Source organism: Amblyomma mixtum, chromosome 1 (assembly GCF_055824585.1).
Source record: "Amblyomma mixtum isolate Tamu chromosome 1, ASM5582458v1, whole genome shotgun sequence".
NCBI classification, from domain to species: domain Eukaryota; kingdom Metazoa; phylum Arthropoda; class Arachnida; order Ixodida; family Ixodidae; genus Amblyomma; species Amblyomma mixtum.
This window is the reverse complement of record NC_143012.1, coordinates 20,086,592-20,101,749: the sequence shown is the minus strand read 5'-3', so window position 1 is coordinate 20,101,749 and position 15,158 is coordinate 20,086,592. Positions and strand designations below refer to the sequence as shown.

The following is a 15,158-nucleotide window of genomic DNA, read 5'->3' as shown; positions in this document are numbered from 1 at the left end:
CAGAAGAGCGTGGTGCTAACAGGCACTGTAATGACCAACAGGAAGAAAATGCCACCGCAGCTGAAGAAAAAACTGAAGAAAGGCGAAGTGGCGGCTTACCGCCAAGGAGACTCATACATGACACTTGCGTGGCGGGATAAACGTCAAGTGACAATGCTTAGTTCGGCGCACAATGCATCGACGAAGGAAAAGACGCGGACGAAAGCAGGAGGCAAAAAAGTCACTCTGCAAAAGCCTGTGGTGATCAGTGACTATACTGAGAACATGGGTGCTGTCGACAGGGCTGACCACTATTGTGCCAGCTATGCTTTTACCCGAAAGACCATGAAATGGTGGAGAAAGCTGTTTTTCTGGCTCCTGGAAGTCTCGATTGTAAACAGCTTCATTTTGATGAGACTACAACACCTCAAACAGGGCCTGAAGGAGCAGCGACACCTCCACTACCGCCGGAACCTCATCGAACAGCTGGTTGGTGATGTTAGGGCCCGCGCTAAAAAACGGGGCCCATCTGCTCGTTTGGATGGCGAGGAAAGGCTGGATGGCAGACCTCATTTCATTTTCAAGCTCCCAGGCCGAAGCAGCAAAGATTGCGCGGTGTGCAGTGACCGCAAAACGAAAGGAGGCAGGAAGGAGACTGTATTTTTCTGCCAAACCTGCAGCCAAAATCCAGGCCTGCACCCAGGGGAATGCTTCCAGCGCTACCATACACTGCCAAAATACCGCTCAGTGTCTTAGGCAAGAAGACAGGCCTAAAAAATAAACATTTGAGCAAGCGTTCTTGCACAGCTGTTTGTTTTCTTCCGCGGCGCGGAAAACGGGCAAAATAGTTTCGGACCGGAACGGTCGCGAAGCGGGAAATAGTTAGGGACCGCAAAGGGTTAACGCCCAAGAGCATATGCGCTAACATACAAACGGACCGAACCTAGGGGCAAACAACATGAACTGGAGAGGAGCGGCAGTCACTTGCCGCAACAGATGCCTAATTACGATGATGCGCTAACACACGAGTGGGCGTGGTCTGAGGAAACACTGTGTCAGCCACCGCGGCGACTTCACCGCAGTGCATGGGCACAATGAGACGAAGCATCTAAGAACGCCACTGAGAAAAAGATTTCGGCTACTTTCGACATTACTATCAAAGAAATGGATGTGCTGCAAAGTTTCTTCCGTGTTAAAGACAACACAAATGCAGACAGAATCCTCCAAGCACTAGAGAAGTAGCTCTTGAGAACTTGTGTCAACAAATGCTAATCAAGAATTTTCAAAATCTCGAAGAGCCTGGATTACTTTTTTTCTCGCATTCTTTAAAATGAATGAACGACAAGTCATGATAGCGTTTTGTGAGCTGGTAACTTACGGAGCTTTTGCAACTGGCACCGGTGAAAAGCTACCAAGGTGAAAGGAAACAGAGCAAGCACTGGGAGTAGGGAAAGGAGTGAAGAATGGGACTGGAATTAAAAGTGTGGAAAGGAGGAAGGGAAAAAACGGGAGGAAGTGGGGTCAAGGGGCATGTCCCCCGCCGCCGTCGGACGTACCGTCCTCGTCGGTGCGCATGACAACTTGGGGGGAGGCGGGGCCGTCGCCGACAGCCGTGCCGGCGAGGACCCAGACCCGATACTCGGTCCACTTGTCCAGTCCCGTGACGGTGTGCGACAGCTCGGCGGGCCCCTTGAGCGCCTCGTAGGGCGCCGCCCCGGGAGCCGCGTCGGCGCGGATGTACTTCACCTTGTAGTAGGTGATGGCACCGTTGTGCAGTTCCCGCGGAGGGGGCTCCCAGCTGATGCGAAGTGAGCGCGAGTCGAGAGCGACAGCGCGCACCTGCTGCGGAGGAGCGCCCGGCACTGCGAGGCGTGCGGGCATGCGCCCGAGGGGTGAGGCATTGGGGGGAGGGGGGGTAAGGACACGAGAGGCGGGCAACGTGTGACGCAGTGGGGAATAGAAGGCAGTGCGAAGGAAGAAGAGGAGGCTGTGTGCACTGGGCGTGTGCAGCGGCGGCGAGCCAGGAGGTGATGACATGTGGCGACGAATGATGGCCGCAACGACTGCCTCCTCAATCCCGCATGAGTGAAATGCATCGCTACGCTCAGAACTGCCTTCAAAAGCAGTCAGTGACATTAACAAATTCTAATGCACTTACTCGGGCTAGTTACCTCAACACCTTTTGAAGAAGCAGCAATGTGAAAAAGAGCAGAAAGAACACTACCGCAATGTGCAATGATGAAGAGAAATGACACACAAGTGCTCGTGACTGTCCCCTTTGCACACCTTCGGATTCTTGTCATTTGCCGCCTCCAAGTCTGATTACTGTAATTATTTAAAGGCATCAGAAAACACACACAAGACAAGACAAGAGAAAAGAGCGCTGCCTTTTCTTGTGTGTGTTTTATGGCACCTTTTAAGTATTTACACTGAACACCTACCAATTCACCTAACAAGAAGTCCGCATGATTGAGTTAGCCAAATCTCCTGGTCTTCACACCTTGATGCTGTGCAGGTTTTTTTATGATCGTTTTATACCTAACCCCGCTTTTTCGCCTGGCAATACAAAAGTGCATTTTAAGATCAGCCACAGGCTTCTGCACTCAATTTTCACATGATTGGAATGTGGACAACTGCTCCTGCAAACACACTTCTCCCCTAGACTGTGCCTATAATAGGCTGGCTATGCACATGACCTTGGCTACAGTTCAGAACAAAGTTTGGGTGGCAGTGAAGCATGAAAAACTTAGTGGCACAAATCAACTAGGAGAGCAAGAACTCGAGTTGCCGGCCCAGAACTTTGCCTTCATGCACACGATGGACAACCAGTTTTTCTCAGGATTCCTCAGTCCAATCCGAGCTCCTCTGAATATTTCTTTCTCTAATTTCTAACGGAGCTTGACAGGGCAAAGTAGAGAAACGTAGCTCAGCACTTTAATACTGCCCATGTTTAAAATGCACTGTTCAAACTAAGTTGAGCTTCACAAACCTACCTGTTACATTCTACGCTCAAAGAATATCCCTTGTATTCATGCAAGCAACATTAAATTCAGTTTTTCTTCCCACACATCGCGGAGGAAGGTTTAGTGTCATAGTTCATTACTATCCCCGATTGGTCAATCTGGTCCACAACTGCAATAAGCCATTGGCACAAATTTGCCACTTTTAGTTGGGGGGGAAAAAAGTGCTATATTTATGCGAATATAGTGCAACCATGATTGTAAAGTGCAAGTCACTTTAGCTAGGGCTGCGCAGACAAAGAATGATTCTATTCAATAACACTGATTCAATTATAACATGAAGGTTGGATTCGCACTCACATTACCAGCGAAAAAAAAATGTGTGAAGTAATATGGCAAACGAGTTGCAGACGTGTGGATTTCAAAAGAAGTTCCGACTTTAGATTCAAAGAAGAGTTAAAAGAGAGAATGCTTCAACATTTTACAGAATGCAACAATAAAAGAAAAAAAAAAAGGATTGTACTTAAGAGGCCTTTCACTGCTTCACTCCTGTGTTCTAGACGAGGCACCGAAAAGATGAAATTTGTTCGTTAACAGCGCCCAGAAATAGCACACGGCCTTTTTCCTCACAGGTGGACTGCCAACACAAAATACACGAAGTTAAAGAAAGTTAACCTGGTAACTTAGCATGGTGAGCCCCGCAGTGCAAACTCAATAACACTGCCACGGGGTGTAGATACAAAAATACCGAAGTACTGCTGCAAAGTGCAGACACAAAGTTGCTAAAAACCCGGCACGCAAGCCCCCGAATACACTTCTGCGTTAAGAATGCGCCAATGTGGCTCTCTCTCCAATGGCACTGAAACGATGCAGACAGTGCGGCACACTCACCGTACTGATCCGTCCGCACAGGCAGGGGTGGCGTGGCGGCGCCCTCTCCCGCCCGGGAGCGGGCGGCCAGCCAGACGTAGTACACGGTGTCCGGGTACAGCCCCTCGAGGAGGAAGCTCTGGCCGTCGGGCAAGGGCCGCTGTTCCTGCTGCTGGGTGAACGTGTCGTTCCAGTAGAGCTCGTATCCGAGCACCGTCTCGGCCGGGTCCAGGGGCCGCGTCCAGTTCAGCTGGATGGCCGTCGGCGACACCGCCACTGCCTTCAGGTTCCGCGGCTGGCTCGGCACTGCACAGCAGCAAAGGTGGAGACTCAGTAGCTTCAGCAGCTGCTTGTCGCATTCAACTGAGGCCTTGCCCACTAATTTGTTCATTAAACTTACCTGCGATCTGTTATGTCTTCATTACAAAGCTCCTTCCTTCGCATATAGTAGAATCTCAATGATATGAATAACACATCATCATCATCATCATCATTATCATCATCAACCGAAAGTTTTACACAAATCTACACAGTAGCGAATGTAATCAGAACGTTACTGAGAGGCAGTCAAGCACAGCAATGAGACATCTCGCCAGTAACAAAGGAAGAAGTAAAGAAAGCCTTATGAGCAATGCAAAGGGGGAAAGCAGCTGGTGAGGATCAGGTAACAGCAGATTTGTTGAAGGATGGAGGGAAGATTGTGCTAGAAAAACTTGCCACCCTCTATACGCAATGCCTTGTGACCCCAAACATACCAGGAGCTTGGAAGAAGGCTAACATTATCTTAATGAATTACACAGTGAAGTAATAAAATTCGTACAATCCGAAATGAACAAAGTCGGTAGGCAGAAGCATGGGAGATGCATTCACACAGATTTGCTTACGGCTGACAGAATTTACGTACAGCCACATGACCACAACTCACTACTCATGGTAGCCACACGACTAGTGACCGCAGCTTTGGCAATGTGTGGTCAGTGCTCACTGGTCGAGGGTGCGGTCACGGCTCCCGCGTTCATATTATCCTTAGTGGCAAGGGACAGTGTTCGGAACAGTTGAAATTCTGCTCACTGTATGCAATGCACTTCAAACAGGAAATTTTACGAATTCTTAACAACGCTAAATTCTCCTCAACCATGTTAGTGTTCCATTAAAAAGATCTGTTCCCATCATGGTGGTCTCGGCCGTGCTCTCTCAGACATCCACACAGTAGCAGGAGGACTCTGAGGTCCGCCACATACACTGTGACCAAATTGCCATTTCCATTTTGTATTTGGGTCCTAAATTAGCATCAGGTATTTGGGTCCAACAGTGTTGTATGTGCATGTTTACGCGATGTGTGCTGCTAGTCACAGTAAATATATCCTGCCATTTCAATGGTTCAAATCAGTACCCAATCGCTTAACCCTTTCAGGCGCCATTTTTTGTTCTGACTGAAATCAATTATTTTTTCACCTAAGCAGTATATTCAGGCCTCAAGAAAGGGAATTTGTTAGTTTTAGAATGTGAAAGGCCAGCAGGTAAGTTTTTACAACGATGTGGAGAATTCCGTATCAAGTGTCAGATTTGTTAAAAATAATAACATCGAAATGTTCTCGTGTGTGAGGTAAACGCCCTAGGGATCGTGGAATCGCTTTGTGCCTCGAAGATTCACATTACGCTCGAAATTGAGCAAGAACAATTGATGTTTTCACTCGCGGCAAAATCTGTCTGCACAAAAACAGCCGACAAAGTGCTACCTAGCTCATTCTTATGTGATATATTATTTACTGCATTTGCTACACGGTACAAAAAAGCAACTTATTTGCAACAAGAAGGGTGCTCAATTTAACTGAAATAATGAAATCACTGTTAAGTGCTCCTGTTTCTCAGAAAAAGCTGTAAATTTGCCGCTTACACAAATGTGTACAAAGCGCCTGAAAGGGTTAATAGTCACGCATATTATTGTTCAAAACCACGCACCACTGTAGTTAAAGCGAATCTCGAAAACACTGTATACATTTGCTAGGCCTAGTGGCGCTTACCGCCCTGCTGGGTCTTGACCTGCACGGGCGAGGAGAAGGGGCCGGGGCCGCGGCTGGTGAAGGCCTGCACCCTGATGGTGTAGATGGTCTGCGGGGTCAGGTTGCTGATGGTCGTCAGCTGGTTGTTGTCGACCGTCTGCGCACTCCACGACTGCGTCGGGATGCTGGGCTGGGTGGTGTAGTACACGTTGTAGCCCTGTGACAAGACAGAGAAGGAGCACAGGGAATCAAGAATATAGCAGGCTTTGTGCCGCACCCACACTCTGCAAAGAACTGTGACCATTGAACGAAAAGGATTAATCAAGAATTGAACTCGACTATCCTTCCGTCACAGCTAGATTAGCATGAACAATTTCTTGAGGGGGGGGGGGGGGGGGGGGGGGGGTGCTTTGAGTAGGCCCAAGGGATAATTTTGTGCAGAACTAACCAATGTAACTTTGTAATAATGCAACACTAGTTTGAAAAGTCACGCTGCTACAAGGTAAATAAAATATGGCAAGCCCATTTGTCTGTATAATGCTACCAATGCAAGTGCCATTAAGTTCATATGTAAGGTACTTTGAAGTGACATTACAGGTAAGCCTCTGAAGCAATTAAATGCTCATTAATAGTGTTTCAAACTGGGTTAGTTGGTTGTTTTTGTCTGCATGATTCTTGCATTTTTGTGCTATTCAAGAAACTTCGATAGGACTAAGAAGATAGTGCGCATAAGTGTCCTGTGCTGTTTTACCCTTAGTACTGTTGAAGTTCTTGAATAGCACAAAGATGCAAGACCATGTAATTAAATGCTTCAAGTTTAACCTGCAGGACATAGCGCTACTCTGTTTTATGCTCCAGAGTTCAAAACTGTACTGTACAGCAAAGAAATATTTAACTACAATCTTCTTTGTGCTTCAGGAAGGCATTAGATGATATAAAAAGGAAACATTGAACAAAACAAAATGAAGCTTTAGAGAAGACCAAAATGGCAGCCGCTCCTTACCATGACCTGCCCATTTGGCTCCTTTGGGGGATCCCACTGCACGACTACTGTGCTAGAACTCAAGGTTCGTGCTTGCAGGTTCCGAGGAGCGCTGCCAGGTTCTGAAAACAAGATTGGAAGAGGTAATCTATAAAAACTGCGAACTAGCTCCTTCTCCCTTACTATGAAATACTGATTAAGAATGACATCAAATCATGGTAGTTTTCACGGTATCTACAGAGCATTCAGCATCATCCGCTTAGATACTCCTAGCCACGGTTAATAAGAGATGACCACTTTAAACCATGTCTGAGATGAATGAATGAACATGCTAGGTGGGTTTTACACCACAGAATAGAAACAATTTTTGTATACGCAGTCTATAAGACAATGCTGAAGTCTGCAAACGAGTAGCCAGAATGTGGCTATCACGTCCTTGACTTACAATGTAACCCTCAGAGTTTACACTTGGTAAGGCTATATTTCCTTGATTCACACTCCCAAAGCTCCAATATCATCAATCCACAAAAAGATAGGCAGGATCAACAGGGTAACAATTTCAACTCGGGGTGCTGTTCAAGATAACTTTCTTTTCATAGCAAACCTGCAAATCTTTGCCAAACCAACCACGGATTAGAAGTTTGGGTCCATCTTGTAAATGTACACGTACCTACAGTAAGCATTAAAAAATGAAAGCACAAGAATTTTCGATATCTACCACAAATCTTGTTTTGTTCATAAAATAAAAGGGAAGTTGGGCCTAGCTACAAAAAAAAAAGAAGTTAGTTTGTAACTTGGTGAGGAAACAGTGGTCCAAAATCAGCTCTGGATAGTAATGAAAGTGTATTTCGTCAGCTAGAAGCAAGCAGAAATGGATTTGACTGCTGTAGTGTTCATTCATGAAAACAAAACTATGGAGAGCTCGAGGCTATAGTCCACCAAAGGATTGGATGCTGAAGCTGATATCCCTAACTCAAAAAAATATTTTTAAAATGGTATAGCAGTGTTAATCTTGAACACAAAATAAACGAAAGGATTCAATTTGGAACCTTTGAAAATAATTTACATTTATAGTTAGGAATTTTGCTTTCAGATCTATATAATGCGCTTAGCAGCTCATAAACGCATGGAACATCAACAAAGTGCTATCCAAGTTGGAGCCCACTACTCAGGTTTCATTACTTTATCACATGTAGCTTAGTCAGATATTCCTGTGAGCGTTGTTAGTATCATAACAAATTTTTCCAGCTTTAGGCAGTAAATAACGTACCCAATAAACATGCCCACCAAGACATTAGTAGCCAATGATATTCGATGTTTCACTGAACAATGCTAGTAAATTCTCACTGTTAGATGCCTGGCGGCATGTTAAACAAACATCATGGTTTTTCTGAAGCGAGATGTGTAGAACTTCCTTGATATGATGGCAAATTACGCCACCTCCAGTGGACTTGGTGCCCAATAGACGATATGCAAAATGCGCAGTGCCATCTCTCGGCGCTCCGAGAACTAAGTCCTCCATGTTGGTACGGTACAGAAAACGAAACCACGGCCCTGCGTTGGGTTAAAATGGCTGCGCTTCGTTTGAAAAGTAAAATGCCGATGCAGTGTTGCGCTACCCTGTCCACTGTGAAAAGACACTACGATGCGTGCCAGAACTAGGTGCGTTCCAGCTTTTCGCTTTTCTATTTTTTTACTCCGTCCCAACGCTTTAGTAACACAAAACGCCATGCGAGGTATCATGTGTCAGCACGCGGATCAGTGTGCAATTTCGCTTTCTGCGCTGATTTTTGACAAAGCTTTTGAGGTGATTTGCATTTACATTAAGAGAGGGACCATAGCCTTTGTTTTCTCTGATCAAAATTAGAAGCCGATTTCGTGCATTTATCAACTCTCCGGTCGGGTGTGAATATATATAGACGCATACTTGAACAACGTAATAGAGAAGGTAATTTTTTTGAGCGGGCCAATCGCTCGTGCCATGGCGAAATAAGTTCACTCGAAGAACCATATGCCGGTTACTGCTTAGTTTGCTACGTATTCAGTTAAGTTCTTCCTGTGTTCAATTAGTTTTAGAAGGGCGAGCAAACTCTCTGGACCATACGGTTATTGCAAGATCCCACGCATTGTTTTCATATAATGTCGTGCGATCGCTCCCGCATATGTTATGCGCGTTAAGGCATCTTTGTGAAGCAGTACACCCTACGTATAAAACTTGAGGTGCGAATGCTTTATTTCTTGAGGATTCCTATACATTCGATATCTGCGGCGACGAAAATGTAAAAAAAAAAAGAAGCGATAATATACCTACTTTATTATGAAGGAGGGACGCATTTCTAAGCTAGAAAGTACGTGCAACAGTGTTCTGAAAACGCTTCAGGCCATCAGATTTTATTATCGTTGTGGCAAGCTCCAACAGCTTTCTTCGCAACAAAGCCATTTGTCCAAGTTTGGGAGTAAGCTAATTAAGTTTCGGAAGCAACCGAACATGCTAATTTCGCCCCTGCACACACAGCTTGGCCAGCATATCGAGTCCGTGCATGCACCTACAGCTGTAGCATCTTTCTCTGATCAAGCCGCCACGGTGGCTCAGTGCTCATCTGAAAAAAAAAAAAAGCTGCGTCTTTGCTTACAATATTTTGAATTACATGTGCATGCCTACTTTCCTCTTGAATGTCGACTGACTAACTGCGTCTTAAGCAGGATGTGGTTTCAACGAATTGTGGCGAAAATCAACCGACGCCGGGCTCTGAAACGGTGACGTTGAAAACAGCGGATGCGCATTGCACATTACAGTAAAGGAATCGAATAACGCAGCTGGTCGAGGGTCATGTCTGATTATACTGCAATGCACGAAGCTCCTGGCATCGGCGCGAACAAAAGTTCGCACTGTCACAGAAGTTTGTCAACACACGTGCGCACTCAGCGCAAAATAACCGCTCGCTACCCTACCAGATTAATTCGCGTCCACCTGGGAATAAAATAGCCATGATAATGCGTGATGCTTCAACTGGTGCTTTAATGCGAGCATTAAAACGACAACAGCACACGGTCGCAGTTCGACTTTCCAACCCACTTTCGAGCGCCGATTATTGTGATCATCAGCGCCAGACTTCAAGCGAAGCTGAGGACGCGGTAGGAGTAAGCTGGCACTTATTGAAAGCACCTACATTTGGTCGAAGATCAGCTGTGAAAAAAACGCAGCAGCTGAAGCTTGCCTGTTGAAATTCCACTCGCAAGAAGAAAGTACGCATAGCAAACGATGCACCAGCTCGACGAGCTCGACCGAACCAAGATGGAAACCGGAAGTTGTGGGCGCAGTGTTGCCAGACTGCCAAGCAATTTCGCATATCGTCTATTGGTTGCAGGCAGAGAGTTTAGGAGAACAAGGAAGACAGCTACAGACAAAAGTAGTGCACAAATTGCCTCCCTATTGTCTGTGCACAGTACTTTTGCCATTCCCTGATACTTTGCAATATTAGATGCTCCGCCTCAGAAAATTAGGAAGAGCCAATGGGACAAGGAATGAGGCACAGTTGAAATTAGGGAAAGCAATTAGGGAAAGGGAGAATTAGAAAGATAAGGACAGCACAGAAATAGGAAAATTAAAAAGAAAGAAAAGGGGAGACTGCAAGGCAAAGGTTTCCCACTTGCTTTAGCCAAGAAAATTCTCAACTGTGTACTAGACCATGCCCTAGCCTAGAAAAATGAGGGAGGGAAGACTGAGACCGGGTTCAGGGGAAACTTAGGGAACAAGCAACCACATAGTTAAGCAGAAAGGGAGCTAAGGTAGCAAGGCTAGTCCATATCTTTTTTTGTGGAACATTTTTGTTCGATCCCAGCCATGCTGGTCAAATTTCGACGGAGGCGGAATTCTAGAGGCCCATGTACTGTGCGATGTCAGTTGCACGTTGAAGAACCCCAGGTGGTGGAAATTTCCGGAGCCCTTCATTACGGCGCCCCTCATAGCCTGAGTCACTTTGAAACGTTAAACCCCCATAAAAAAAAAAAAAAAAAGTTAAGTGACTGTCACATACTGCTAACAACTTTGTACCGGAACAATTAGGATGTAAGGGTAAACTATGGGGATCGGGTAAGCAAATGGACTTCAGACAAGAGTTATTTGTTCCTTTCTTCCAAAAACTGCCACACTGCTGCTACATAATATGCAACGAAAGACACTACTTTTTTAAATGTTTTTTCCTGTTATTCCGGAATACATTGCGCTTTTGTTTGTGTTACAAACGCATGAAATATTTGTTCAATCTTGCTGCTTCTTCTAGAAGTCATGAGAAACAGTAAACTAACCAAATTTATGGAAATCCAAGGTCAATGTTAAAAAAGGGGGGGGGGGGGGGGGAAGGGGGGGTGATATTGATACAGGACAATGGAGCAAGAATTTGGTCCTAAAAATGTGCAGCGATGCCACTCACAATAGAATCTGTGTTAAGCAAGCAAGCTGCCATTTTTCAGGAGCCACATAAGCAGCATGTTTTATACGGTGACAATGACTGTACACAGACAACAGCATATTTTCCAACAGCAAAATAACTCCGCATTTTGACTGTAGTCTGAAATAGTTCGGCCTGACACTTTTCGCAGCACCGATATAACGTTACTGTCAAGGCCACGGACACAATGTCACCCCTATCAGACGTGATGCCCTCAACATTGCAATTCCCTAAATGATAACAAAAAATATGAGAACTAAAATCGAAGCAAATGATGGACGACTTCTGCCTTTATCTCCTGCACTTGCACTTAATATGGGCAAATGTCACATCGAATGATGCAGTAAGGCTGAGACCATCCAAAAGAGTGCTCTGTTCAGCGCCGCTTAAGGGGGGACACTGATCTTTAAAAGAAAATTTTATTAATTTAGTCATAGTTATGAAATTTTCAAGGTACATGTATTTTTGTGCGCTGATTCTAGGTATGCCATTTAATTTCATGTAAAACAATTCCTTGAGCACTTATGCACATTTTATGCAACTATTTTGCGAAGAGTTTTGAAGAAAATTTGCTGCAGCAAGCTCGCTGAAATGTATGCCATTGGGTTCTCTTGACACCAAGGAATACAATAACGGTAAAATTATAATCCTGGCTCTCATAGAACTCGACTAATAGGGTACTGAAGCTGCCACTTCAGAAACAGGAATACACACTTTCCTTCTCATTTCTGAAACGACAACTTCAGAACTCTATAACTTAAGTTCTATGATAGGCAGGAAGACATTTTCACCCTTATTGTATTCCTTGGTGTCAAGAGAACATAATGGCATACATTTCAGCGAGTTTCCCACAGCAAATTTTCTTCAAAACTCTCCACAAAATACTAGCATAAAAAGTGCATAAGTGCTCAAGGAATTGTTTTACATGAATTAAATGATATATTTAGAATCAGCACACAAAAATACATATTCCCTGAAGATTTCATAACTGTGACTTAATAAAAATTTTTTTTCAAGACCAGTGTCCCCCCTTAATGGGATAACTTAACCGAAATGAATGCCAAGCACCTCTTGCATGAAAAGCACAGCATAAAGCAGCACAGCAAAGAATGTGCGCACATCCGGCCGTTTTTAAGCATGTGCAGCATGGGAGAAGTAAGAGTCTTTTTTTTTTTTTCTACACTCCTATGTCGTGTAAACAGCTTGCAGCTGATAGTACTAGCAGACAAGGTAGATAACTGAGCAAGTTGGTAAACATTCATTGTGAATAACACAAGCGCTACAAACACACACACAAAGGGACAACACAGCACTTACTCGCAACTGAAAGGTTCATTAAGAAGCTTCAATATGTGCACACACACCCCACCAACCCAGAGCACTTACGTGTCAGCCAATGCGCGGAAAACTGTTACCTTAGATTCATTATCCGTGTATCTAAAAAATGTACCTCTCTTCCGGAAAGGCTGATCGATGGATCACTAACACAAGAAGTCCCGAACTTTGAAATGAAAACACTTCCACTTTCTCCCGTGCTAGTCGATCTCGGTGACAGAACAGAACGCTCGTTCTCTTAATTAACGCAAGCATTTCTTTTTTCTCTTTTTGCTGCTGCAGTTCGAAGCTTCTTAATAAACCCTTCAGTTGCGAGTAAGTGCTGTGTTCCCCCTCTGCGTATGTGTTTGTAGAACTTGTGTTATTCACAATGAGTATTAGCAGAGCTTCATTTACGAGCATGCCCTTCCCTTTCATTGCTCTCATCATGCATTCAGGCCCCACCCAGACAGCCGAAGACTTGCACCACACTCAGATACAACGCCTTCATTTCAGAAACAAGGAAAAGATTTTGCAAATTAGGGAAACTAGATGCTGCCATTTTGTAAAGGGGAAAGAGTTTGGGGAAATTCAGGAGCAGCAATGCCGGCAACTCATAAAGGAGAAGGGTTTTGGGGAACTGGGGACCTTCCAATCCAACCATCTAACTCACATGTGGTGAATTGGGGAACTCAATGCTGCCATTTTGTAAAGGGGAAAGAGTTTGGGGAATTTGGGAGCAGCAACACTAGCAACTCATAAAGGAGAGGGGTTTTGGGGAACTGAGGACCATCCAATCCAAACATCCAACTCGCATGTAGCGAATTAGGGAACTCAATGCTGCCGTTTTGTAAAGGATTTCGAAAGACTTTGGTAGGAATTTGGGAGAAGCAATGTTGCCAACTTATAAAAAAGAAGTGTTTTGGGGAACTGGGGACCATCCAACTCACATGCAAGGTGGGGGGATTGGGGAATTAGGGAGCAACAGGGGAAGTGAGAGGGGAGGCTCAGAAATGTGAGAAAAGCATCTGGCTCAAGCAGCGCTAACACTTACTGCTCCCTCCAGCCAGATCCGCTGATGTTTAGGGAGCGAGGCAAGGGAGAAGAACAACAAGGCAGCCCATGAGAAGAAGTGTGGTGAGCAGAGAAGTAACGGGAGAGGGCACCGAGAGGCAGAGAGCGAGAGAAAAAAATATTCAGTCATTATACGATGGCACACACAAAAGCACACGAGCAGAAGCACTCCGCACAGCAGCACCGGCGCACACACGACATTCATTCTATGCACAACGAGCACTAGCCAAAAGCATCTGTCGGGGGCTCCTACAGAAGAGATGAGAGTTTGACTTCATATAGGACAAACAGTACACATGATGGTAGACTCATCAGCATATCTTTACTTGCAGTGCTTTTGCTTTCTGGATAGCCGAAGCTAAAGAAGCAACAAACCTGCCCTGCAGACTAGATTTTTCACATGCAGCCCTAGTTTGCCATGACCACAGCTCCCCCCTTTTTTTTTCGTTTTTTTACACACCATGCTTTGTGTCCGAGATATAAAAAAAAAGAATCAGCATCAATGAAAGCGATGCAAGGCTCAATGGCGAGTCAAAATTAATGGCCAGCAATTTGAAAGCATAAATACACAGTCTTGACATACCATGCAACTGGTGTTGCCAACTTTATGAATCAAAAGAAGTGTTTATGTTTATGTGAAGGTACGAGTAAACACGTACTTTTCCTCAAAACCCCTGAGTTCTATACATCCTGCTGATAAGGGAGCTCAACCTCCTAACTAATACTCGGTCTTGCACTGCTTATTACGGCAAATGCTTACGGTTCCGCTGTCTTAACTGCTACCTTTTATGGTGCATTTCCGCCTAAATCCAGTATATATGCAGGTGGGCTCCATATAAATTGAAGCCTGGAGGAGGTACCTGCAAGCTCAGTAATAATTATACCTGCATCAGCTGACCATTTTAACGGGGCTTACTGTGGTAAACAGCACTGGTGAGCACTGCCAAGCACTGATGCCATACAAGATTTTAGATGAAGTTAGCAAGTGTTGCAGTCAAAAAAGGCAGTCAGCTGAACTCGCCAGCTGATTGCATTAGCCCGATTCTGGAGAATCACGAGGCAACAGTTTGGACAGCAGAAGTGTTTATGCCTGTCTCCATTAGTTAGGTGGTGAACAGTATGTGAGCACTGTGTTTGATTTTAAAGCAGCTCATTTTCTGCCTAGGTATGAATAAGTAAAGAAAGCCTGAACGCTAGATTTAGTTAAAAAAGGTATGGACCATGCAAGGAAGAAATAATGCTGTAACAGATGTTCACGCATAAGTCTTCAGCACAAGGAGAATCAAGCACATTACACACTGAAATGAATCAAATACATGAAGAAACGCACACTGTCACGGCCATCTCAAGACAGCCAATAGATTTATAATTACCTTCTCGGAGTACGCTAACATGAGGGCAAAGGAAAAAAATTTCATCCACACAATTAGTAAGGCTGGTTTTAATGAAAAGATATGCTATGAAAAGTGCTTATTCCACTTGAACTTCGCAAAAGAACTATCTGCAAGGGTCCTCACAACATCTG

At 44.7% G+C, this 15,158-nt stretch overlaps 1 protein-coding gene across 3 annotated transcripts in view; it reads right to left on the bottom strand.

Moving 5' to 3' along the window:
• Lar (tyrosine-protein phosphatase Lar) overlaps positions 1 to 15,158 on the bottom strand; it is an 88,309-nt gene that overhangs the window by 58,660 nt on the left and 14,491 nt on the right. For 2 of the 3 annotated variants that reach the window (XM_089545009.1, XM_089545018.1), the window contains exons 7-11: positions 13,614 to 13,634; positions 6,816 to 6,916; positions 5,834 to 6,029; positions 3,831 to 4,115; positions 1,536 to 1,841 (exon numbers count right to left, since the gene is read on the bottom strand). In XM_089545009.1, the coding sequence (XP_089401135.1) occupies positions 1,536 to 1,841; positions 3,831 to 4,115; positions 5,834 to 6,029; positions 6,816 to 6,916; positions 13,614 to 13,634 (909 nt within the window). The remainder of the gene's footprint in view (positions 1 to 1,535; positions 1,842 to 3,830; positions 4,116 to 5,833; positions 6,030 to 6,815; positions 6,917 to 13,613; positions 13,635 to 15,158) is intronic. The other variant, XM_089545029.1, reaches the window with a different exon arrangement.